We start from the raw sequence: 27,187 nt of genomic DNA, 5'->3' as shown, positions 1-27,187 counted from the left end.
TAAGTTTGGGATCAAACTTCTCAGCACAATAAACACGAACTGATGCCAGTGTGGGATTTATTGAAAAACGCACACACAGGGCATCTTAGAAATGCCCCCTGTATGTTAGCCCAACTGCTAGTGTAGGGCTGACCGGTCTGTGCCAGCCTCCCACTTTCAGACAAGTTTCTGACCACATGGAGTGGGTGCCTTTGTGCACTCTGTGGTCAGAAACAAAGCCTGTCCTGGGTGGCGGTGCTTCATACCTCTCCCTGCAGGAACTGTAACACCTGGCGGTGAGCCTCTAAGGCTCAAACTGCAGGTTACAGTGGCCCAGGGCACTTCAGCTAGGGGAGATGCCTGCTCCTGGACAAACCCCCACTTTTGTCGACAAGTCCGGTGGGAAAATTAGGGAAAGCAGGGATGAGTGACCACCCCTAAGGTGTCCAGAGCTGAGGTGACGCCCTCCCTGCAGAATCCTCCATTTTGGTTTGGAGCACAGGGACCAATAGGGATAGGAATGTGCCTCGCTCCCCAGAGGAAGTGGGCACAAGGAGGGTGTATCCACGCTCCGGGACAGTAGCCATTGGCTACTGCTCTCTTACCCCTAACACGCCCCTAAATCTAGGATTTAAGGGCCTTCCTGAACCCAGCTCACCAGATTCCTGGTGACATACAAGAAGAATAAGGACTACTAAGCTGAAATCCCCAGCAGAAAAAAAGGAAGACAACTGCTTTGAGCCCAGCCCTACTGGCCTGTCTCCTGCTTCAAAGAACCTGCAAAGCGACCAGCAACGCGTCCAGCGGGCCCAGCCACCTCTGCCAACTGCAGAGGACTGCCGTGCACCCAAAAGGACCAAGAACTCCAGAGGACAGCAGCTCTGTCTGAAGAAACCTACAACCAAGGACACCCACCTCACTCCGGATACGCGAGTCTTGACCCCTGTGCACACGATGCCCACATCCCGTGTCCAGGTGGTCCACCCAGCAAGGGAGGAACCCCCAGGCGACTGCGAGTAGGTGCCCACCCTGGGTTGACCTCTCCACCCCTCCACAACGACGCCTGAATAGGGAATTCCAAGGACTCCCCTGACTACGAGCTCCAGCCGAAGATATCCAACGCCTAAAGGACACACTGCATCTGTAGCCCCCAGGCCTTTCAGAAACCGACTCCTAGTGCCTCTTCATTCAGCAGGCGCCCTCCTCTCTGTCCGACTGGTGGTGTGCCCGAGACACCCCCCTGGACCTTTTACTGTAGCCCCTGAGTGACCCCCAGGGTTTCCTCATTGACCAGCATCGGAAACCCAACATCCTGTTTGCACCCTGCACCCAGTTGCCCCTGTGCCCCTGAGGGTGCGTGTGTGGTGCCTACTTGTGGCCCCTCCAGTGCTCCTCTAACCCCCCTGGTCTGCCCTCTGAGATGTGGGTACTTACCTGCTGGCTGACCGGATTCCGAGTACCCCCTGTCTCCATAGGAGCCCACATTAAATTTGCTCAACTTTGACCTTTGCACCCGGATATATATGATGTAATGCGTCGTATATAGGCGCCACCCTGGTGTGCTGATGTCGGTTCTTTTCTTTCCAAGCCAGCCTACGCGCAGATCTGGAAGAGAGCTACACTTAGTCGCTTTTTGACAGAATGTTTGAGTTTTTTGGAATTTTCTGGTGCATCCAGGATGTCCAAAAAGACCGGTTTCATGCCTTGCGACTCCAGCCACTGCATGATGTCGGTGACCATCTGCACCTGGTGTATTTGTGGTGCTTAGAGCGCGACGACCCAAGGATCCGCTTTCAGATCCGAACCGGCGTCGGTCGTACCTCCACCTTCCCTGACATCTGTTTTGGTGCTGACACTCCCGCCGCCGCCTGGGCCCGCAGGTGTCGTCGACTCTATACTCTTCACTGACCCCATCACGGAGACAGAATGGTGTCGGTTGACGCCGATTCCATCTACAGCAGGGCTTTTAGGCGCTATATTGGATTTCAACCATTATTCTTATGGGTCTGAATTTGGCGAGGGTATGGAGGGATCGCTAGACCGTTAGAATACCAGCTAGAAGATCCTATTGACTATGCACAGGAACTGGGCAAAGCCAATGGGTTAGATACCTCACCTGATGTTGGTATGCTTTCTCCCCCTACTGTGGCTACAGAGGAGGGAGCTTCCTACTCCATGGTGGTGAGAAGAGCAGCTGAGGGCCTAGGCCTCGAGCTGCATTCAATGGCTGTCAGGAATAACCTTCTGACTGAGGAGCTTCAGCCTGGGGCTCCCACATCAGAACCCATTTTGCTCTTTAATGAAGCCTTCACTGATGTCCTGCTGGGCACATGGTCCAAGCCCAGCACCGGCCCCCTGTTAATAGGACAATCGTCCACCGCCATAGGCCTTCACCTAACATCCCGGCTTTCATGATCCTACCCCTAAGAGCTTAGTCATCCAAGCCTCGACTTCCTATGGCGCTTTCTCTTCTGCTCCCCTGGATAGGAAATCATAGGCTGGTTCATCTTGGGAAGAAGTTGTTCTCATCCTCCAGCCTGCCATTGCAGTCTGTGAACACTGCATACCTTTTGGGCCATTACACCCATATTTAATGGGACACGTGGAGCAGGTGCTGCCTTGGGTTCTGGAGGAGGCACGGGCCATTCTCTCCCAAGCTGTAGCTGATGGGAAAGACGCGCCAAGTTCACCATCAGATGTGGGCTGGATACGACTGATTCGCTGGGCAGATCTGATGTGTCAACAGTGGCTTAGAGATGTCACACATGGTTACATACATCTGGCTTTTCAGGGGATGTCCAATCCTCACTGATGGACATGCCCTTTGGTGGCACACGTCTCTTCGGAGACAAAGCAGCTCGAGCACTTTAAGGAGTCTCGGTGTAAGGCTCGGTCCCTTGGCCTCACGGCTGTCCCTTCCCCTCTATCCCCCAGTCACCTTTTCGTCTCTTTCGTTGCTACAGAAGGGGTGCCCAACCACAGCCATTCCCTGCCAGCCACTGTGCTGCGCATGCCAACCTGTTACTACCAGATGAGTTTCTGACCTCATGGGGTGAGAATCTTTGTGCTTTCAGGAGTCAGGATCAAAGCCTGCTCTGGGTGGATGTGCTTCACACTCTCCCCCCTGCAGGAATAGCAACACTTGTCAGTGAGCCTCAAAAACTCCTGCCTTTTGTTTTGCTGCCATAGGGCACTCCAGCTAATGGAAATGCCCCCTACTATCAACCCCCACCCCCTGGACCAGGCCCCACTTTTGACAGCTGGTCCAGCAGGAAAATTGCTAAACACCAGGAAGAGTGTCCATACCAGTTGGGGCCACCTCAAGGGTGCCCAGAGCTGAGGTGAACCCTTCCTGGCAGAATCCTCCATCTTGTTTTGGAGGGTGGTAGCCAGTAGGGTTAGGAATGTGCCCCCCTCACCAAAGGGAGTGGGCACAGGAAGGGTCTAGCCACTCTCAGGGTCAATAGCCATTGGCTACTGCCCTCTGACCCCTGTAACAACCCTAAATCTAGTATTTAGAGGCACCCTTGATCCTCAGATTCCTGGTGACTACCGGTCCAGAGAAGGTCCCCAGGCGATTCGGACCTTGAGTCCACCCTGGTTTGACCCCTCCTGACCAACATGACGAAGTCTTCAGCCTAAATTCAGTGCACCGCCCTGACCGCAACCAACTCCAGTGAAGATTTCCCAATGCCTAAAGGTTCCCCTGCACCCGCAGCTCCTTGGCCTTGGGAACCCAATCAATAGTCTATCAACGTCAAGTGGGCTCTCTACTTACCTTTCCAGCGCTTGGTTTTGTTCAGCCAACTCCCTGGACCAAGCCTGGATCATCTTTGTGAACCCTGCGCTTCCTCCTTTGAAAAGTATTGGGTGTCTGATATTATGTTTGCACCCTGCACCTGGCTGCCTGTGCAGCTTAGGGTGTGTGATTGGTACTGACCTATAACCACCTCAAACACCCAACCCTCCCCCCCCTCCGGCGCTGATCTAAACCCCCTAGGTCTGTGCCCTGACATTGTGGGTTCCTACCTGCAATCTGTTCCTTTCTCAGTGGTCCGAGTTCCCATGGAATTCTATTGGGCGTCTGACTTCAACTTTTATCTCTGCGCCCGGCTAGCCCACTTGATGCTGGTGTCTTCCTAAACTTTGCTATGTAGACACCCTAACCCCTGAAGACTGGGATCGTAAGTCGAGTACTTACTCGCAAATTGTGTTGTTACTTTTCCTCCCCTAGGACTGTATTGCTTCCTATGAGAAATTGCACTGTCCACTTTCGAAACTGAAAAGTATTACCTGAAAACTGTTTTATCTGTGAATTCATAAGAATGTGTGTTTGATGCTTGAAAGTGATAGATGCATTCTTGAAACTGTACTTATCTGCAACAAAGATCCTTTTGGTTCTAGAAATAAAGTTTCAAAGTATTTTTTGGTACATAAAACATTGGACTGGAGTTAGTCATTGAGTGTGTACTACATCAAAATGAGATATAGTACGCACAGAGTCCAGGGGTTCCCCAGAGGCTTAACAGAGGCTAAAGTAGATAATACCAGTGCTTTCTTTTGTGGTAGTGTGGTCAAGCAGTTAGGCTTATCAAAGGGTAGTTCAAAGCATTTGTTGTACACACAAAGTCAAGAAATGATGCACACGCTCCATGACTAACTCTCTCTTCTAGGGATGCAGGACCAGGTCAACGAGGGACAAAGAAGACCAGCTGTGCAGCACTGGAGATGAAGAGGAGTTCCTGAAGTGATGCAGATGGTGTCCCATGTCGTCTGTCAAGTTGCAGTTGGTCAGTGGTGCTGGAGAACCACCACCAATCCTTGGCAAATACAAAAGAAAAAGAAGACAAGTAGCATGGCCCATGAGACTCTTCCCAGGGAGGGGAGTCCGTGGTGATCCTCAGGAGTCTGAAGAATCACAAGAAGAGAAGGCAGCCCCCACAGGCAACCCACTGGCAGTAGGCAAAGCATTCCCAGTGAGGCCCACTCAGCACACCTGAAGGAGTCCCACGTCGCTGTTAGGAAGAAGTGCTGGTGCTACACAAAGCCTGAAGATCCCTTGAAGCAGGAGCAAACAAGCCTTGGAAGCTGCAAAAGTCGCGGTGCCCAGGGGCACTGTCCTGCAAGGAGAGGCAAGGGCTTACCATCTCCCAAGCTGGAGAGCGGGCAGAGCAGACCAAGGGGACCACTCCAGACCACCACTTGTGATGCAGGATCCAAGCAGTTCCAGAGGAGAGCAGATCCATGCAGCCGATTGTCGTTGCAGTTGGTGCCTGCAGATGCTTCTTGGTGCAGGCTGGAGTCTAGTCAACCTCAAAAGGATGCACAGCTGGGGAAATGTTGCACTTGCTGGGAGGAGCCGGAGAAATTTTTTTGCAAAGCAGAGTCGTCGGTGAAGTTGCAGATTGTTGGTTTCTGGAGAGTCCAATTGCAGTTTCAGTGGCCAAAACATGAAGTAAACGTTGCAGGGGAGTCCTGCTGGAATCTTGCACGTCAAATCTGAGGACCCACCAAAGAGGGAGACCCCAAATAGGACCTAGCAGGGTGACCACCTATCAGGAGGGGGCTGTGACATCACCTGCCTGACTTGGCCACTCAGATGCTCTTAGGGGCCTCTGCACATCTTGGATTCATGATGGCAGAACGAATTGGCCACCTGGAGGAGCTCTGGACACCACCCCTGGGTTGGTGATGGACAGGGGAGTAGCCACTCCCTTTCCTTTGACAGTTTTGCACCAGAGGAGGGACTGGAGATCCCTGGACTGGTGCAGACCAGTTTATGCAAGGAGGGGACCAAATGTGCCCTTCAAAGCATACTGGTGGCTTGGGGAGGCTAGCCCTCCCAAGCCATGTCACACACATTTCCAAGAGGAGAGGGTTTTGCCTGCCTCTCACACAGAAAATCCTTTGTTCTGCCTTCCCCTGCTGGAGTTGGTCAAGCAGCAGGAGGACAGAAACCCATCTGGAGGGTGCCAGCAGCGCGGGCTGCTTCTAAAACCCTTAAAGACTAGTAGGAGCAATACTGGGGGGTCCTCTAAGGAGCTCCTAGAGTGCATGGAATCATGCAATCAATACTGGCAACATTATGGGGGTGCGGTTCCGATAAGTTTGATACCAAACATGCCCAGGTTCTGAGTTACCATTTTGTAGCTGGACACAGGTCCAGTATCGAGTAGATGGGTAAAATGGCTTCCCTGCACTTAGGAAGTCCAGTGCAATGGAGCTGGATTTCATAGGGGAACCTGTGCTCATACAAGGGGCCCTCACACACGGGGCCTGCACCCTGCCCTCTGGGCTAGTAGGGCCTATCATAGGGGTGACTCACAGTGACCTGATGCAGTGACCTGTAGTGCAAGGGTACATACACCTCTTCTCACGCAGAGTGCAATGGCAGGCCTGCAGACACATTTTGCTTGGGGTCCCAAGGGTGGCACAATACATGCTGCAGCCCATAGGGAACCCCTGGTGCCGCAAAGCCCTAGGTACCTAAGTACCATATTCTAGGGATTTATCTGGGGGCACTAGTATGCCAATTGTGGAGTGTGCAAAGACCTAGGCAACCAAATTTATAGGGAGAGAGCACAATAACTGGGTCCTGGTTATCAGGAACCCAGTGAAAACAGTGAAAGCATACTGACAGCAGGCAAAAAGTAGAGGTAACCATGCACAAAAGAGGGTACTTTCCTACAAGGATGTCCATAGGTCGAAGTTTAGGTTGACCCCGAAAGTACACCACCACCATCACTGGGCCATCTGGGTGCAGAGGTCAAAGTTGGCATCAGGTTTGCAATGGAATCCTATGCGGACTGGGGGTGCTTGGAAACGATCTGCTTGGAGCTAAGTACCCACGACTTCGGAGACCAGACACTGCGGGGTTTTAGGTGGGCACCGGGGGAGGGGGGGGGGCAGTTAGGCATCAGTCACACACCCTCAGTGTCACAGGGACGACTGAGTGCAGGGTGCAAACACAAGGCTGGGCGCCCAATGCTTTTCAATTGGGGGACCCCGGGGGGTCACAAAAGATCCTGCAGGCTGGGTCCAGGGGGTCGGTTCCAGAAAACCACAGGCTGGACAAGGAGGAGGCCCGCCTATTGAACGTTGCTGGTTCATTGGTTCAGATTCCCCAAGGCTTGGGGGCTGTGGGTGCAGGGGTACCTTTGGGCGTTGGGAATCTTCATCGGATCCAGTCTTGGTCAGGGGGGTCCTCTGGTTTCAGGCTGCAGGGGTTGTTGTGTTGGCCAAGACGGGGTCAACCTGCTGTGGACACAAGGTCGGAATAGTCTGGGGACCTGTTCAGGACCAGTGGGCCACCTGGACATGGGCCAGGGATGTCTGGTGCAAAGTGGGCAGGGCTTGCGGATCTTGGCCGGCTCTGAAGTACTTTCAGGAGTTTCATGAGGATAGGGCTGCTGTTCTCAGGAGTTCCTGGTCCTCTGCTAGGCAGGCAGTCCTCTGGGGGTTTGTAGAGGTCGCTGGTCCTGCAGGATGCGTCGCCTTTTTGGTGCAGGAGTCTTTGAAGTTTTATACAGGCTGGTAGGGCTGGGGCCAAACCTGTTGGTGTCCGTAGTTCTCTGTGCCGGCGTTGGCTTAGCAGTCCTTCTTCTTTCTTCTTTTTGTCTTGAGGTGCCATGAATCTGGTGAGCTAGGTTCAGGGGTGCCCTTAAATCCTAGATTTAGGGGCGTTACAGGGGTCAGAGGACTTAGCTGTGTGCCAGGGATGTGCCAGTTGTGGAAACAATGGTACAATTTAGGTAAAGAACACTGGTGCTGGGGCCTGGTTAGCAGGATCCCAGCACACACTCAGAATCAATTCCAGGCACAAAAGTGGTGGGCGGGGGGTAACAAATCCAAAAGGGGAACTTATCTACACCTGGTTCTTACTTATCTGATGTGTGCTACCTTTGAGAAGCTTCATAACTGTCCGCTTTGCCTTCTAACTCTGAAAACAGCCTTCCTTGTGGCTATCATCTCTGCCCGCAGAGTGAGTGAGTTACAGGGTATTTCTTCTAAGCCACATTTTCTCTGTCCACCCTCACAAGGTGGTGCTTCATACTAGGGCTTCATGTCTCCCTAAAGAAGTACCGCCCTTTCATGTTGGCCAGTCTATCACCTTTCCTACTTTCTACGTGCCCCCTCATCCCTCTAAGGAAGAGGAGAGACTCCACCCTTCTTCCTCAGTCGTACACAAGAGTTCCCGGTGGATGATCAACTGTTTGTGGGCTATGTGGGTGCAAAGAAACGGTCGGGCAGTGGAGAAGAGAACCATTTCAAGATGGGTTGTTCTATACATTAAAATGTGCCAGCTTTGGCTAACTAGCAACCACCTGAGGGTTTGTGTGCTCACTCTACAAGGGCAACAGCTGCAACCATTGCATTAGCACACGGCCAGCAACGTGCGCGTCCTTGCCCACGTTCACAAAATACTACTGCCTGGACCGTCCGGTCCACAGGGACGGCTACTTTGGCCATTTGGTCCTGCAGAATTTCTAGTATGATCTTGGTTCGGAGGCCCACCTCCGGGGCTGGTATTACATGGGTATCTATTCTAAGGTAAGGAATCTGCAACTGGAAATCTTTATCAGATTGTCTTAGAATTTTCCTAGGCGTCAGTCTGGATCTGGGGATTTTTCTTAGAGCAGTATCCCCTCGCACTGTTAAGTGGCGTCAGTCTGCTCCGCATCTGCCATTGGCGTTGTGGTCACTGGATATGACGTCCTGGGTCGTATATAGGCATCACCCCAGCGTGCTGACGTCAGTTTATTTTCACGACTTTCCACGCCAAAAGCACAGAGCCATGAATAACACTAATACTAGTGCGCCATAACTAGGGTCCTGAAAGGGAAGTACCTGTCCCTAGAAATCAGTTTGCAGAGCAGGGAGGATGGGTGGGTCGGTAAGGAATCTGCAACAAGAATATGTCTCTACCAGATAATTTGTTACCAAAGGTAAATAACTTGATCATTTGACCTTTTGTAAAAAAAAAAAAAAAAGAAAGTAATACAAAAATTGTTAATGTAACTATATAAAGGGCTGTCTGTGAACAGCCATTTGAGACCAGCTGTTTATCTGTGTGGGTATAGCTACTCCTCCTGCTGCAACAGTAAACCTGCTTTTGCCTTGCCAGGAGGCATCCTGTTTTCATTTATTTCAGTTTCCCTACAATATTTGCTTGCACAACAGTTTTACTCTGCTTATTCATAGTCTAGAAAAGGATGCAATAAATGGAGGTGGAGTTGTGCAACCGCCCCTGTTCAAAATTGTCTTGCTCGAGCTCATGGACAAAGAGAGTAGTCTCTTTGGCCTAGATGTGGACTAGCTGCACTCTTTAGGTCTCATAAACTACATCTTTATCAGGATTGATCACAGAAGGGTTCTCAGGTTTATCAAAGAGATAGCTAAGCTTTATGTGCACTTATCCTTCATGTAAACCCAGCACATTGGGATTTTCAAAGTAGTCAATCTGTTTTTCTCCTTTGTCCTTTTTTATGATTTCAAACAGATTTTTGATTGTATCAGCATGGTGAGGTCATGACCTATCACTATTTCCATTAAGTTCAAGAAGCTGAAACAGAGTAAGAACTTTCAGGTTTGTTCTCGTAGCAGTAGTGTCAATATTTGAAAAAGCCAACTATAAAAAGGTATTGTGCATGACTGAATATTTGCCTACAAATGACCTTCAGTGAGGGAAATATTTTCTTTTGTATCTCAGTATTCCCTTTAAGTACAGTTTGTGATGGTTCAATAAAATGTTCCATGTGTCTTCTCCTTTTAGCCGAAGGATGGCGAGCCTGTTGTAGCAAAGCTGGTGGAGGGACCAATAATAGTCAAGGATGGGCACTTCTCCCGCCCACTAGGCAGCACAGACTTACTGAAGGCACCAGCCAGGTTCCCAGTGCCTGAGATTCGCATCATGCTACGTGAGATCTCGGTGGTGTGGCACCTCTATGGGGGGAGAGACTTTGGAATCAGCCGGCCTTCTTCTGCTCACTCACCGAGGTAGGGCCATCTGTACTAAAATCAGGCAACTGCATATTTTGTCTCCTTTTATCATCTCATCACTGTTCTCCCTTTTGATCCTAAATATTTAGGTTGAAATCTGGGTCTGCAAGTAATCGGAACTCACCCTCCCGATCGCCTATCACCAACAGGCCACAAAACACCTGGAGAGCGCAAGGAGGGACAGGACGCATTCATGACATCCTTATGGAGATCCAGCTGACCAAGGTGAGACCTCAACATTGGGACTTTATTTGACCGCAGAATAGAGGGACTTTAGTTTCTTGTGCAGGAAGCAGTATCTCCTATTGCTTGGTCCCCGTAATGCATAGGGCAACAAAGCCTTGCACAAGACACTGCTGCCTTCTGACTTTGTTACGCTTTTTGATGGCAAATCATTCATTCATCAATAAGCTGTTCTGACCTGATTCTTAGATTCCAAATTGTAATGTAATATTTATTTATTTCATGGAAAACACATATGTGGTGACTGCTGTGGTTTGAGTATTGTAGAGGGCACTTGTTCCTTAAGTGAAACACAAACGAGTCTCCTGTTACAGCAGAAAAAAATCTAGTGTATATCTGCTTTCGCTGGTAAGCTGGGATGTTAAGAATTGTCCCTTTTTAATTGAATTACATTGACTCCATTGATTGTAACTCTTTTAATAGTTACTACTATGCTTCTAGTATTGCATGTCATTGATGGCCATCTCCTCATCTGCTGTACCCCTTAAGCCTTCTCTGTCTCTCAAACACTCTTCTTCACAGCGTTTGTAAACATCTATTCCACTAGGTTTGTCTGAAGCACCCCAAACGAGCCAACAGTTAATTGCTGTGCCTCAAGGTACCATGGCTTACACTAAGGTTATCCATGCCAGTTTACTACTACTTATTGCAATGAGGGTATGCTTTCTGAGGCAAGAATCAAAACACAAATTAGCAACAGTGTGTCGGATGAGGAATTTACAACTGGCACCCAAGAAGGAGCCGCACGCTTTGATGTTCCAATACAATATTTATTAACATGCAGTATAATGTCAGTAGTAGTGTACAGGTAGAATATGTATCATAACATTAAGTGATGCTTAAGTTTTAAAACAATAAGTGTCAAGCACAAAGTTTTAGTTCGGAGACCGGATGCCGAATACCAAGATTGGGTAGTCTTAATCCCACCTGATGCCATTTTCTTTCACCCTGGTATGTTTTTCTCTCTTTTGTTCTGGGTGAAAGTATGTTGAGGAAAAATAATTGAGGGCTCCCAAAAACAAGCGCCAGGGTCCCCACCTGCATCCATCGGCTCAAATTAAGCACTGATGTTCAGCCACTAGCACATCATGAAATAGCTTACCTAGTCCCAAGGTCTAAATGGATCCGTAAAATCTGCAGGGAATTGAAGATAAGGAAATGTGCCTTAGCTCTGAGGATCTTAAAAAGTCACAATTCAAATGTGTTAATTTATGCAGTAAGCAAGTATTTAGTAGCGGCATGGCGTATACGTAATTTTTATATAAACAATGATCTTAACTGATTTTTAAGTCTGGGCAATCAGGGATTTTATTTTATTTTATCTTTAGATTTTGGTTTATGGTAGATTTGTATTGTTTTATTCATGACGATTATTTATCTTTGTATTGTATTGCTTTGATGGTCTGCTGGCCGAATAAAGCTTATTGTAATTGAATGAATTGAAATAGATAGTGAGGAAAGAAGACCATACAGATGGTTTGTTCCCTGTTACTCTGGGAAGCCATCTCTTAAAAGCGGGTCAGGCAGCAGAGGGGACAGCAGCTTGGGCAACCAATGCTATTTCACTGGTCTATGTTGCATTTAATTTGAGTGAGACCCACACACCCACCCTTTTATTTTTAAACAGATTTTGTTAGGTATTTTCAAGCAACAAGAAAGGGTTCCTTACAACTTGACATCGGAAATGAATTTGAGCGAGCAATAGTATCTACTTTTATACATCTCTAAGAGAATACATCCCCTTTCCAATGTCGGTAACCCAACAAACTGACAACGAAGAGAAGCAGTATCCTCTGTCCTAAAGTATTGATTAATTTTTTAAGGTGCAAGGTATGCCTTATGCAGTATGTAAAAATTGATTAATTTAAATCTCCCATTTCTGGATACCTTGGGGGTACGCTGTAATATGACCTCCCATGCCCGCTTTGGAATTGAGATCCGATGGTCCACTTCCCAGCTGGATCAGAGTTTCTCCAGCGGCCTGATAGCATCTGCCACCAGTGAATGGTACAGACATGTGACTGCTCTATACGTGCCTTCTGACAGTGCTATATAAGGACAGCAGCGGAGTTCTCTGCGCTCTGTATTCCCTGCTTTCCAATGTTTACGGATAGTGGCCAAAACCAACCCATGCAACAGAAAGTGACCCTGTGGCAAATCAAATGCTTCCCGGAATTCTGCAAACGGAAGGAGCACTAAATTATAGTACAGATCTTCCACCCTTGTAACACCTGCCACCATCCAAGTCTGTAAACTCGCCCCAGTCCCTCTATGTAAGAGCTGCCACAGGGTCTGTATGGGCAGGTCCGTAGTGTACAGGATTCTAATGCCCGTCTTACGAAGGCAGCGGTCCTACCATTTCTGAATGGTTTTAAATTCCCCAGTGTCCGCCCCTGGGCACGTCATACTTTAAGAAGCGTTTTGAGTAAAGACTCATATGTGGGGTCCAAAAGGCCTGCATTGCCCCCGTGACTATCTACGATCCACCCAATGGGTGAACCACTGAAGCTGGACCGCAAGGTATCAAACCCGGGACCGCCACTCCTCCCTGGGAGGTTGGGCGCTGAAGTGTGTGGACAGGGCTACTCGTCAATGCCCCGGGCCCCATTTGAATGCTTTTACCATAGCATTGAGGTCAGCAAAAAAGGAACGGTGAAGCCACATTGGCTGTGTCCCAAAAAAGTATAAAAAGTCTGGGCAAGGAGGGCCACTCTACCTACAACGGATAACGGGAAGGTCTTCTAGAAGTCAATCTGAGTCCTCAGGTTTCTAACCACAAAGCCATAACTCCTGTCGTACATGTCTACTGGGGTATGACAAATTTTAACTCCTAAATATGGGAGGTTCCCAAGTAAGATCAACCAGCTGGTCAGGGGGTGTTGCATTATCCTTAGTGTGGAAAAAGTCAATTCTTTTGCCAATTGACCTTCATCCCAGAGATGATACCAAATGTCTCCAGGAGCGCCCCATGTCTGCCAGGAACAGAAGGAGATCACCAGCATACAATGCTACCCCCTACATAGTCCTGTCTACTGGAAGGCCCCCATAGTGGGGCCAGCATGGCAAGTTGTTCCACCACAATAGCAAATAGCAAGAGTGAGATGGGGCAGCCCAGACGGCTGTCCCTTCCCACTTCATAGCTGTCAGAAACAGTATGCCCTGTGTGGACTTGGGCATTGGGGTCAGTGTAGAGTAGGTGTGTCCAACTTACAAAGTTAATGCCCAGTCCCATGCCCAACATAACATCTTAGAGTTAATTCCACTCCAGGCTGTCAAAGGCTTTTTCAGTGTCAACAGCCAATACCGCTGCTCTTTCCCTGTCCTAGATAGTGGCTTCCAGGATCGCTAACAACCGCCTCACATTAATAGCAGTGTTACACCTTCTAATAAAACCCGCTTCATCAGGGTGGATAATGCTATTTATAAGGGGGGAGCAGCCGGGAAGCTAAAAGTTTACTTAGAATTTTATAATCGACATTTAACGTTGAGAGTGGCCTATATCCCTTAATGTCAGTCGCAGGCTTCCCTGGCTTCTATTGTGGGACCCCCACCGCCTCTCTACTAGATTGAGGCAGGCCACCGGTCACCTTTTCCCCATTGTAGAGCTCTACCAAATGCTGGGCTAACTCTGCCGCGTAGGTGGCAAAAAATCTGGCTGCCAGGCCATCAGAGCCCAGTGTTTTGTGCGGTGCCATACTCTTAATCGCCCAGGGAACCTCGGAAAGAGTAATGTCGGCCCCCAGTCCCTCTGCCGTAATACGTGGAAGAGAAGCCATTGAGAGGAACCTGGCCTGAGCCGCATCATCAGGTGGTACCTTACTAGTATATAGATCACAATAGTAGGACCTAAAGCTATCATTAATGGCAGCCTGGGAGTGGAGCGCCTCTTCAACAGGAGTGGTGAGTTCCACTATGGGCGCTCCACCCTGGGGCGCGTTAACAAGCCAAGCCAGTAATGGAATGGTACTGTTGCACTCTGCATGAGAGTGCTCCATATATACTCTACAATCAAATGAGTGGAGTCCTTCAATACATTCTGCTACATTTTCTTTTGCGGTCAGTAGCATCAGGTGCCTGTCAGGATTTTCTGTGCGCTTCAACTCATCCTTTCTAAGGAGGTCCTCTGCAGCTGCGAGTTCTCAGCGCAGAGTTGAATGAACCCCCATCGACTCAGTGAGGCGGTGGCCCTGAATAAATACTTTAAAGGCATCCCACTCCACTTGCCTGGAAGAGGCCGTGTCTGCATTGTCAGTGAAGTAGGACCTGATTTTCTCCCTAACAGCCTTAAGAAATAGGGGGTCTTCCAAGGATTTGGGTTTTAGCTTCAAGGTAGGAATCCTAGATGTAGGTCAGGAGCAGTTCAGGTATAGCAGTACAGGATTGTGATCTGAATAGGTATGGGGGAGGGACTCCATTTCTTGCATATGGCAATAAATGTCTCCAGAGCATAGGAAGGTTCAAGTCAGATGTGCAGTTCATGGAGAGGGGAGAAAAGGGAATAATCTGTAGTGCAGGCTGTAGGAAGCTTGCTCTGTATATACTATATCAAAATGAGGTATAGTTTGCACAGAGTCCAGGGATAACCCAGAGGCTTAACAGAGGCTAAAGTAGATAACACTAATGCTCTCTTTTGTGGTAATGTGGTCGAGCATTTAGGCTTATCAGAGGATAGTACAAAGGATTTGTTGTACACACACCGTCAAGAAATGAGGCACACACTCAATGACTAACTCCAGGCCAATTGTTTTCTGTAGCAAAAATACATTTTGTTACTAGAACCAGAAGAACTTTGTTGCAGGTAAGTAGGTGTCAAGCATATATATAAAATGCACTTTGGTTTTAGCAGATAAAGCAGTTTAAAATTAAGTAGCAATTTTCTATTTCAAAAGTTGACTGCAATTTTTATAGGAACCAATGCAGCCCTAGGGGAGGAAAAGTATTAGTATGTTTTGGAGGTAAGTACTCAGCTTACAGTTCCAGTCACCAGCCGTTAGGGTGTCGACCAGTCAAAGTTCAAGTTGACCCTAAGCATCCAGCACCAGCAACACGGGGCCGGCCGGGTGCAGATGTCAAAGTTGATGTTGGGTTTAGAATGGGTGCCTATGGAGACTGGGGGCACTCGAAAAAGATCTGCTGGTAGGTAAGTACCTGCATCCTCGGGGAGCAGACCTGGTTGGTTTAGAGGAGCACCGAGGGGGCCCACAGGTTTACTTTCAACACACACCCTCAGCGGCACAGGGGCAGCCATGTGCAGGGTGCACACACAGAACTGGGTGTCCAATGCTTTTAAGTAGTAGGACCTGGGGGTAGCAAAAGATGCTGCAGACTGGTTCCAGGGGGTTGGGTGCATTAAACCAAAGGCTGGATAGGCAGGAGGGTTGCCCGCTGGATGTCGCTGGACTGTCGGTCGGATTCTCTAAGGCCAGGGGGCTGTGGGTGCAGGGGTCTCCTTGGGCGTCGGGAATCTTCGTTGGATCCAGTCGTGGTCAGGAGGATCCTCTGGATTCTGGCTGCAACCATCATTGTGTTGGCCAGGAGAGGTCAACCCAGGGTGGACCTGAGGTCGGAATCACTTGGGGACCTTCTTAGACCGGTCCTGCCGTGAAAAGTGGGACTTGGTCCGGGGGGGGGGGGGGGGGCATCTCCAAAAGCTTGAGTGCCCTGGGGCACTGTAACAGGAGGCCTGAGTGTTACAGTTCCTGCAGAGAGGAAGTGTAAAGCTCCTCCACCCAAAGCCAGCTTTGTTTCTGACCGCAGAGAGCACAAAGGCTCTCACTCCATGAGGTCAGAAACTTGTCTGTCAGTGGCAGGGTGGCACAGACTGGTCATCCCCGCACTAAAGGGTTAGGTAAGATGCCCTCGGTGTGCATTTTACAATAAATCCAACACTGGCATCAGTGTGGGTTTATTGTGCTGAGAAGTTTGATACCAGTGAAGCCATCATGCAGCTGTGGAGTTTGTAATGACCACTCCAAGCCCATGTACTCAATAAGGCCACCAGTCACGGCTCACAGCCCTCTCAAGGGGTGCGGTGGGTGCAGCAGGGGGATGTTACATTTATTTATTTAATAAATAAATAAAAACGTAACTTTCCTGTCCCTAGTCGCTGCAGGCATGCTGCTCAAAGCAGCATTGAGAAAAGCAGGAAGCGCTTAGCCAAAGCACTCCCTGGTCAGACTGGGAGCCTGTGTAGACTCTCTCCAGCCCGGCAATTGTGTTGCTGGGCTGGAGAGAGACTACTGCACAGGAGCCTACTGCACATGTGTGTTTGGCCGGCTTGAGACAGCTGGCCAAACATACATGTGCACTGAGAGGAGTGCTCGGGCACTCCCGTCAGTGCTCATCACCCCCAATGCCCCACCCCTTTACAAGAAAATGATAATAAACACAGTTTATTATTGTTTTCTTGTAAAGGTTTTGCAGCTGCTGCTGCTGGCGGGGGGTTGACGCTCCTCCGCCCTAACGGAGGAGCAGCCCCTGATGGCCACACTACTTAGTGTCTAAGAATGGACTTAGACACTGTAGGGACATATTGCCCATGCAGCTATGCCCTCACCTGTGGTATAGTGCACCCTGCCTTAGGGCTGTAAGGCCTGCTAGAGGGGTGACTTACTGATGCCACAGGTAGTGGTTTATGGGCATGGCACCCTCAGAGGGGTGCCATGTTGACTTTACCTTTTTCTCTCCACCAACACACACGATCTGCAGTGTACATGTGTTTGATGAGGGGTCCCTTAGGGTGGCACAATTCATGCTGCAGCCCTTGGGAACCCTCCCTGGTCACAGAGCCCTTGGTACCACTGGTTCCTTTTGCAGGGTACGTAGCTGTGTGCCAGGGGTCTGCCAATTGTGGACCAATGGTACAGTTTAGGGAAGGAACACTGGTGCTGGGGCTTGGATAGCAGGATCCCAGCACAAGTTAGCATCAGATATCAGGCAAAAGTGGGGGCCGGTTGCCAAAAATGGCAAAGGCCCCAGTTTTCCTGCCATTCTTGAAACACAAAGGCCGAGCAATGTATTGGTGAGTCCTTTAGTGGGGGCTGAAAACGATCTAATTCAGGATGTACTATATAATTGAATCCCAATATACACCCCATCCCCAGACCCGCAAGCATGATGTTTTGGATTAGAAGGGGAGTCAACTGTAATGATAGGTGTTCAAGAAAAGCGCTCTGGTCAAGATTAGAGCCATAGACGTTAACAAAGGTGACACCTTTCCCATTCAGTCTTCCTGCGACCACCACATCCTTACCCTCTGGGTTAACTCTCGACTTCAGATGCTGGAAGGGAAGCCCAGCCTGGATCCATTTTAGGGCACCCCGTGCAAAGGCCAAATAGGTAGTATAATAGATTTGCCCTCTACTAATTTTATAATTCGTCACATACACCATAGCTACCAGGGCATAGACATGTCAGGAAAGTCACCACAAGCTGTGGCCTACACAGTCCTGGGACCTTCACACAGCAGTACGAAAATGGCATAGTCATTGGCCTCCAACCCAGGAGAAAAACCCTTATACAGCATACATCTAACTAGCAAAACATACCCCAACGCCCACACCCACACCCAAGGACAGGTAGGAAAACCCTCACCCATGTAAACGGCAAATGGAATTCCATGCATACACAAAACGAATAACTGTCCGAGGGGAAAGTCGGTTAACCGTGTCTAAGCCCAGATGCCCTGCCACCCATCCATCAAAACAGTTATGTCAGTCACTACAACAGAATTAAGGAGAATACTTCAGGCCATGCCCACTGATCCAAACATCGGATCCCTATTATGAGGACACTCTTCTGCCGAATGTCTCCTAGCCTCCCAAGTATAGCAAAACAGTCAAATGACTTCAGAGGTTCCACGGGTAACAACTGGTAAACGGGTACCGGAGTGGTCCGATAGTTCGCAGTTAGTCCGTCCCGACCTCCCGTTTCCTGGGATGGGGGCCTAGAACACGAGCCACTGATGGATGCCACCACCTCCACAGCCTGCTGTTGTTCACCCTGAGCTTCGACTTCAGATAGGGGAACTGTCGCACTGTGCCTCCCGGAGCAATAAGAGCACGGAGGGCACCCCCTCCTTTTAGGTGGTCGGTGAGCGCGCTCCAAAGCAAAGAAGGAGGAAAGGCCCTCTGGGGCTACTGAGGTACTGAACCACTATTCCAAGTACTACCATGTTCGATCCCTAGGTTCTCTCTGGCAGTCCCACTAGTCTGATATTGCTGTGGTGCACCTTGTTTTCAGCCACTTCTACTATGTGTTCCAATATTTTCAGCCATGTCTCCATGTGGGTAAGACGGCTACAGGTGGAGGAAACCACAAGGGACAAGTCTGAGTCCTCACTCTCAAACGTAGACATCTGCTCGGCCAGCCGCCCCTGATCGTCTCACAAGAGGATAAGGTTGGTGCCCAATGTGTTGATTTTCATTTCCAGGGCCTCACGGCCTCCCTGCCGAGACTTGTTCAGGTATTACCTCTCAGGACCCCCACATAAACAGTCCAGGGTTCTCGCCAACGCTGCTAGGTGCGGGCCCCCGTGGCAGTATGCGAGAGGTGGGATGGGGGGTAGGGGGGGGGGGGGGGTCTAATGAATCGGAGCCATCCAGTGCTTCCACTTCAACCGTGCCCCTGCACCTGACACCTGTCACCGTTGCTCCTCAGAAACAGCGAGCCTACCCGCTTCCTCCTCACCTCCTACGCCAGTCTGAGGCATCCACCGATGCCACACTCCAACTTCCCGGAGAAAGGAAGGCCCAGTCCAGCCGGCTCCCCCGCCTCCACAACACTCCCAGGGCACTCAGGAAGCACGGCCCTCTACGCCACTACCAGGCGCCCAGGTAACGGCAGACCCAGACCTGGCCTTCTGCTCAGCAGATTGAATCCTCTCCACTAGGGGACGTTTTCCTCAGGTATGTGCCCCTACCGATCAGCTCCAAGCACCAAGATCAACGCAGGCCCCTACAGGTCTCAACCAGGGGGAAGCTGCAGGGCAGGCTCCACCACAATAAATCTTCACTGGGGCACTGCTGTTCCCTCAGCCGCCATACATCTTTGCCAGATTCACAGTCTTCCATGTCCCTGCCACCAGCACCTCTCCTCCAGCAGGGGCAAGCGCAGGTCTCTCCCCTCTGGTTTATAGGTAACGCTGCATCATCACTGCCATTTCGTGCATCCACCTCAGATCGCCCCCAAACTGCTTATTCTTACCGCGATCTGGACCCACACCAGGGCTGTCGTAGGCTCTCGGGGAGATGAGGGGTTCAGTTGCCAGTCGTTGTGCAGCAGAATTTGGCCAGGATGAGGTTGGATGGGGCCTGGCGTTCTGGAGCTCTTAGAACTCCAGCCTATGCCGTGTGCACCAAGCAACGCCCCCCAAACCCACCCCTTTTAGATTGTGAATCCTAAACATATGACTAACTTCTTTCCTGACTTCCTCAGGCTTCACAAGTCATTGCTACTTTTATTTTCTTATTGCTTTTGCCCTGATCATGTGTTCACTTCCGTCCTAGTTAAGAACTTTATTTGGCTTTAGGCCTTTGCTTATCCATTTATCTGTAGTTATTGTACAAAAAACATTTGGCAGAAAATATTTTTGGGGTAACTCGTAACAATAAAAATATATTTATAGCTGTACATAGACTATACAGCCTGATCTGATCTTCTGCATAAATACACCACTGGCTGGTTAAGCCTTCACGTTACAATGTCTTCCGCAAGCAACCCCCTGACAGTACACATGCTATGCTGTTGGTAAGTTTTCTTTTAGGTGCATAGACCACTCTGTGTTTTAACATCTACCAGTCCTTCCTTCGTACACCATTCTACCTGATTACAAGTGTTTCTGAAGTCCATTAAATACTACCTTAAGCATTTTATACTACAAATAGCACTTTTGTCCTGCTTTATAAGTTGAACATCATGAATGCTATAATTCTAAATGCTACAAATAACCATATTAGCAAACTTTGTAACCTTAGAGTACACACCCACTGTTTGGGCCACTTAGCACTCATAGTTCAACTGTATGATTAGATTAATCGATCCCAAATTTCTGCATATGCAGCACCTGCAATTGACTCCTTATTGCAATGGGAATCAAACGAAACTTACATTATACTTATACAGGATCTCGTGTTTCTTGCTAATTCAGAGTGTGCATAACACCAATTGCATCCATATTGAAAATGTCAAGGTTTAACACCGACATTTTCAGCTAACTACATTTCTTCATGGAAGTACTCTCCTAACAGACCCCATTAAGTTCAGAATTCAAAAAATTGTTAATAAGCAATATTTTAATTTAAAGTATATTGTGCAACCACAGCCACTTCACCTATGCCTTTGAAGATTATCCAAAATGTGTACCAGTATGCCATTGTCATACTTGATATAGCCCTGATAACACTTTGCAACCCTCTTGTGATGAGAGTACCCATTGTGCTAGAACCTTAATATTCTCACTTCTTCTGTATCTTCTAAATGAGTAGGTTTCTTTCTGTCTCCTTTGCCCAATAGTGGCATTTATCTTGGTGACCTTTACCTTATGGCGAGATATTATCACATACTGCAGAGCTCAACTATGTGTTATAGCTGCACAAAAGATGAAAGATCAAATGACCTACTATCCATTTACTTCCAAGCACTGGTGCATCACAAGAAGATGTCCTTTGTTAATCTGTGATGTCAGTTGCATGTAGGGCTCAAATTCTACGTATGTTAAAAGTTCTGTTCTCTTACACATTTTGCTGGACCCTTATATCTTTTGTGGGAATAATCCTGAGGGTGAGGGGGCACACCAGTCTATAGGATATCCATTGGCGGCCCATCCGTTAGGGCGGAGGGGCCACGCCCCCACACCTTTTGCCCCTCATGAAGAGTGTATGTCAGGCTGAACAAAGGCCAGCCTGACAGATACTCTTCATTTTCAGCTCAGACAGCCAGGAGTGAGCCATGCGCGATTTGCGCAGACTCCTGGCTGCCTGAGCTGAACTTTGCTGGGCTGTGGAGGTCCTGTGGAGGTCACAGCTCCTATGGCCCTCCCCTGGGTGACGAGGAAAGCGTCACCCATTAACTTCGACCTTGGTGCTTAAGGTTTAAGCCCTGACACGTCCAGGGCGAGTGTCAATCAGTGACACTTTGTCACAGAGTGGGGTGGGGTCAGCAGTCTCACTGACCCCATCCCACTCTGTGACGAGGCTGGGACTGCAGCCAATGAGGGAAGGAAGCAGTCCCAAGCCTCCTGGGACTTGGAGGCTGAAGGTAAGTGTGTGTGTGTGTGTGTGTGTGTGTGTGATGTTTTAAATTGAATGTTTGGTGCGCGTGTGCATGTTTGAGTGTTATGAGTGATGTTAATGGATGTGTGTGTGTGTGTGTGTGAAAGAATGAGTGTGTGTGATCTTTTAAAATTAATGTTTGGTGCATGTTTGGTGCATGCGTGCATGTTTGAATGGTATGAGTGTTAATGGATGTGCTTGTGTGAAAGAATGTGTGTGTGTGTGATGTTTTAAAATGAATGTTTGCGTGCATGCATGTTTGAATGGTATGAGTGTTGTTAATGAATTTGCGTGCGTACGTGTCTGTGTATGAAAGAATGTGTGTGTGTGTGTGTGTGTGTGTGTGTGTGTGTGCGCTTCCCGCCCACCCCCCTCCCTCCTAAAGCTGCCGGCCGCCACTGAGGATATCCCCTGACAGTACCAATTGATCTTTTTAAGAATATCACAAAAGTGCTTCACACTTCTTTGCTTAGTATGTAGCTCACTCCTTTCTTGCTGCCAGGGAAGTGAACTCAAACTTTCTTTCCTGTGACCCTCCTCTTCCTCCCCCCAATGGTGCTGTTTTGTGTCTTTAGGCCCTGGACTCTTTCAATTTGCAAGACTTGTGTTTTCTCACAGATTAACTCTTTAGCTCTGATACAGTACAGCAGCCGCCCCCTAAGCCAGATCTGTGACCCCTTTGATGACTAAATCAGGCCTACAGATAATCCTCCCTTATTCTTTTGCCAGCATTTTCACTTCTATGCCAATTGATTTACCTCCTGGTGTGGCATGTAAGGGATTCTGGCTTTTGCCATGTCTTCCAAATCATCATGTAGGTATATGCCCATTTGTAGGACCCATTATTCCAATACATTAAGTCTGCTAACTGACTAGCCTGTTGTATATTCAAGCAATCCATCAGTTAAGTTGTTACCCCATCATCTACGATTATGTCCTGCAGACAAAGTCTTAAATTACTCTTTTGATTACCTTTGTATATAACTGTAATCTCTGCTGCCTGTGAATAATAGCTCATATGCAACAAACAATGTACCCTGAGTACCTGGGTGTTTACTTATGGGGCCCTGCTTAAAAAAAAAACTGGTGTCTTTATTTATATCTGTGGTCGAAAATCGTAATGTCTACTGGGGGAGTCTAGTCTTCCTAAGGTAACTTTTTCATCTGCGGGATTACAGGTATTCCTGGCACTAGATAAGAATAAGGGATCTTTCTTGTCAGCGCATGCTTTGTTGACCCTTTGATCAAGGGGTCAACAAACAAACACTACATGTGTGTATGTAGTCAGTGTAGTTAATCTGCCACACTGTGGCTGCTGCAGCCTCTCTTGTGATGTGCCCGCTTGGTTTCTTCTGGAGGGGCTGGTGCCTGACTTCTTTGCAGGTTGGCATTTCTTGAATGCTTGCTGTACCTGTTCTCTTGGCACAGAGATTTGTTTCTTCTGAGCCCATGCATGTGTTACATTCTCCCAAATGCCTGGAGACCATTTGGGCCCAACTCACCATGGGGCTTCCACCCACTTCTTCATTGATTTCCAGTGCACAGGCTTTTTTTATTTGATCTGCATCACTATTGAACTGATATGCAAGGGAGATGGTGGATGGGCAGTGGAAATCTGCATAACCCACAGAGATCTGACATTGCACTCTCTTCTTCAACATCTCTTCCCAAAGCTTCTCACCTCCCCCCATGGAAATACCTTTGATTCCATTAGTCCTGTCACATCGTAGGAGCCTGCTCACCAGACCTTGATAGGTAGCCTTGCTGTCAGTGTACATAAAGGTATTTTCTGATGGATACTTCTAACTGCAGAATCCCAAACTTTAGAGTATTCCTGGGTGCCAGAATGGATCAGAAGAAATACAAAAATAGTGCTTCCATGTGGTTGCAGAGGTGGTGTTTTTCAGCACTTTTATTGGCTTTGTTCTGCCCTGAATGTGACAGAGGGCAGTCACATATAGGCCAATCCCCTGTGTGCTGTTGTCATTTCATTCTTTTGGTGCCTTCTTACTATGTTCTGTATCTCAACTCCCAGCATTTTACTTTCTTCAACAACTCCAAAAACCTGTGTAGTCTGTCACTGGGAATTATTTTCCAAACTGCAGCGTGGAAACCATTCTGAGACATAAGGAAGCAGATGTTGGTCATGGACCTGCACAGGATGTGCCTTTGGTGTCTGTGCCTTTGTCAGAACCCTAAGTTGTCTACCATGTGCGCTCTTATGCCCCCGAAGCTGATCCAAGACCGGGAGGCAAAGCTTTACTTCGCAAAGCACAAGAAACAATTAAAAGCTCTGGTCCCAGTCCCACTCCAAGTCATGGGTCTAAACACAAGGCTGTTCCCTCGAGCGATCTTCTTTCTTCTCAAACCCAGTCTGCCACTTCAGCTCAAAAGAACAGGTGCAACGGCATCAGGATAAAAATCCCAATTCTTAGAAGTCTGGTTGTAGAACTGATTCTTCTGCTGGTCCTGATTCGCCCCGAGTTTCCCAGGCCATTGTTGACTCCGCAGGAGACAGTAGCATCCAGTGAGGCCACACTGCATTTCTTTGGTGCAATTCGAGCCCCCACTAGTGCGCCTTAGACCCTGATGGAGCCACAGGGGCCTCCAGTCAGGTATCTGCTCGTGGTCCATCTCCCAATGCCATCTATCCCCCTGCTCTTGATAGCGGACCCATGCTAACTCCGGTACAGACTTTCATGTTAGCCCCAAGATCCATGCTAGTTCTTGCGGCACTGGTGTACTGGTCCTAAATAAACACCCTACACTTGAGAGCCTTATTATGCAATTCCCAGCTATTCAGGTCAGTCCTAATTCCTTCCCAAACACTTCCTTCAGAAAGGGAATCCAAAAAGATTGACTCTTTTGGCAATACAAAGTTTTTATTTACAGGCTTGTCCCTTGGTTCCATAAAAGTGATTTGATCACTGGCAGATACACACATGCCCTGTCGAACATGGCCAGTTGGGTCTTTGCGGCGGTCCTGGAGGATCTCAGAGCTTGTCTGGCCCAAACAATAAATGTCGGACAGGATCCAGCAAAGTAAGTACTACATGCAGGCCTGAATATTATTGATTTCCTTGGCAAAGTAGTTGGCACCAGTACCATTCTCTGGAGGCACAAATAGGTGAGATCAGCCACATTTTCTGCTGATAAACCGGCAAACCTAATGGATAGGCTTCGATGAAACCAGAATCTTTAGGGAAAAGGTCAGTCTTGGAGAGATTTAAAGACAGTAGAATGACATCATGCACTTTGCGTTTATTGATGCTGGTGATACAATTTCCCCATCAATTTAGGAAATTCTGTGGCTATACTTCGAGACTAGCATAGAGGCAGCATCAGCCTTCTCAGCCAGAGGTAGAACAGGCAGCCTAGTCCTTACATGGCTGTGGTCTCCATACTTGCAGAGAATGCATAGGGTAGCAGAACATGCAGTTCTCCATTTCCTCCTCTCTTGTTGCAGTGGCTGGCAAGCTGTTTTCATTTGTCCTCCACACTTTTTTGTCAGGCTGGGTTTAGGAAGAATACAGATTTGTATCCACAACTGTAGATGCATCATGTCAGACTGATCTGTTTTAGAGATCATCCGAAGCAGCTACTCTATCCCATTTGTTTCCTCCTTGCCCCATTTTCCTCTCACACCAGAACGAATTTCAAAGGAGCACTTTATAATCCTGCTGTAGGAGGTTAAATCATTTGGTTTCCAAGGATGCCATTGAATCGATGTCAGATTCTGAGAAAGACGAAGGATGGTATTCACACTATTTCCTCATCCCGGAGATTGAGGGCCTCAGACTCATCCTTAACCTTCACTCGTTTTATTTATTTCGGGTAGGGACAAATTCAAAATGCTCATGCTAGTGAAGATGCGATTTACGCTAAACTCATTGAACTGGATGGTGTCACTGGAGTTGCTGGATGCATGTTTCTGTATGCATAACTGCATTACCTATGGTTCATGGTAGGATAAAAATACTTTCAAGTCTCCATGCTCCCCTTTGGCCTTACGTCAGCTCCTTGTGTGTTCACAAAAGTGATGACTGTGGTCACTGGCCTTCTTTGGAGGTAGATAGTACATATATTCCCCTACATTGATAACTTAGCTGTTTAAGAAGGGATCACCTCTGCATCAATTTAGGAAATTCAGAGGCTATGCTTTGAGATTTGCAAGCAGGCAGCATCAGCCTTACTAACCAGAGGTAAAACAGACAGCCTAGTCCTTATGTAGCTGTGGTCTGAGTACCGACAGAGAATGCATAGGGCAGCAGGACATGCAGTTCTCCAATTCCCCCTCCCTTGTTGCAGTGGCTGCCAAGCTGTTTTTATTTGTCCTGCACACTTTGTGTCAGGCCCAGGTTGAGGAAGGGTACAGATTTGTATCCCCAATTGTAGATCCATCAAGTCAGACTGATCTGTTTTAGAGATCTGAAGCAGCTATTCCATACCATTGTTTCCTCCTTGCCCCATCTTCCTCTCATACCAGAACGAATTTCAGAGGATCACTTTATAATCCGGTGTAGGAGGTTAAATTGTTTGGTCTCCAAGGATGCCATGGAATAGAGATCAGATTCCGAGAAGGACGAAGGATGTTATTCACACTATTTCCTCATCTCGAAGATTGAGGGCCTCATTTTCATCCTTGACCTTAATTCGTTTGACTTCTTTCTGGGCAGGGACAAATTCAAAATGCTCACACTGGTGAAGATGTGATCTACACTAGACTCAGTGAACTGGATGGTGTCACTGGACTTGTAGGATGCATGTTTCTGTTTACTCAACTGCATTATCTATGGTTCATGGTAGGAGAGAAATACTTTCAAGTCACCATGCTCCCCTTTGGCCTTACTTCAGCTCCTCATGTGTTCACAAAAGCGCTGCCCGTGGTCACTGCCCTTCTTTAGAGGTAGGGAGAACATGTATTCCCCTACCTTGAAGACTTGGCTGTTTAAGAAGGGATCACCTCCGCACGACAACTGGGCTGTAGACATCACTGGGCTTCACCATCATTGACCAAAGTCCCAACTCAGCCCCACACACAGACTTCCATTCATTAGGGCAAGGTGGTGATCAAGATCCATCCTCCACCACAGTGAGTCCTGTACATACAAGGTATTGCAATGTTTTAGTATCAGTCCTGGGTCTCGGTGAGAATGTCTCTAAAGCTTCTTGGCCGTTTGGCCTTTTGGCCTTGTGCATCTTTCTTGTCACAAACTCAGGTGTCACATGCGAGTCCTGCAATGGATCCTCACATACCAGTGGGATCAGCATCAGGGCTTCCTGTCTGATTCCATGTACTCAGGATTTGCAGTGGTGCCCTCAGGTGCCAATCTGACCCACAGCATACTGCTCTCTCTTCCCTATCAAGAGCTCACAATTGTGGCAGACATGTCGCTGCTGTGTTGGGGGTCTTTTCTAGGGGAAATGGAGATCTTTGGTCTCCAGAGAGCCTGATCCAAGTAAACCTGCTGGAGATTTGAGTGATCCATTTGGCCCTCAAAGCCTTCTATCAAAGGTCAGGCTGTGGTAGGTTCTCATAGACAACACTACCACCATGTGGTAATGTAGTAAGCAGGGCAGAGTGGGGTTCTGGGCCCTGTGCCATGACATTTTGACGCTGTGCATCCCCAGAGGGGGCTAAAGCAGCAGAACATCTTTCTGGTCACCAGCCACTTGGTAGAGTCCTTGAATGCTAA

At 48.4% G+C, this 27,187-nt stretch overlaps 1 protein-coding gene across 1 annotated transcript in view; it reads left to right on the top strand.

Moving 5' to 3' along the window:
* The window catches only part of ATG2A (autophagy related 2A), a 2,189,461-nt gene that overhangs the window by 1,388,374 nt on the left and 773,900 nt on the right, over nucleotides 1–27,187 (top strand). The window contains exons 31-32 of the mRNA XM_069207806.1: nucleotides 9,752–9,975; nucleotides 10,068–10,203. Of these exons, the coding sequence (XP_069063907.1) occupies nucleotides 9,752–9,975; nucleotides 10,068–10,203 (360 nt within the window). The remainder of the gene's footprint in view (nucleotides 1–9,751; nucleotides 9,976–10,067; nucleotides 10,204–27,187) is intronic.

The sequence above is a fragment of the Pleurodeles waltl genome, chromosome 9, assembly GCF_031143425.1.
Source record: "Pleurodeles waltl isolate 20211129_DDA chromosome 9, aPleWal1.hap1.20221129, whole genome shotgun sequence".
Lineage (NCBI taxonomy): Eukaryota > Metazoa > Chordata > Amphibia > Caudata > Salamandridae > Pleurodeles > Pleurodeles waltl.
The sequence above is the reverse complement of the archived record's forward strand: the minus strand, read 5'-3'. Positions and strand labels throughout refer to the sequence as shown.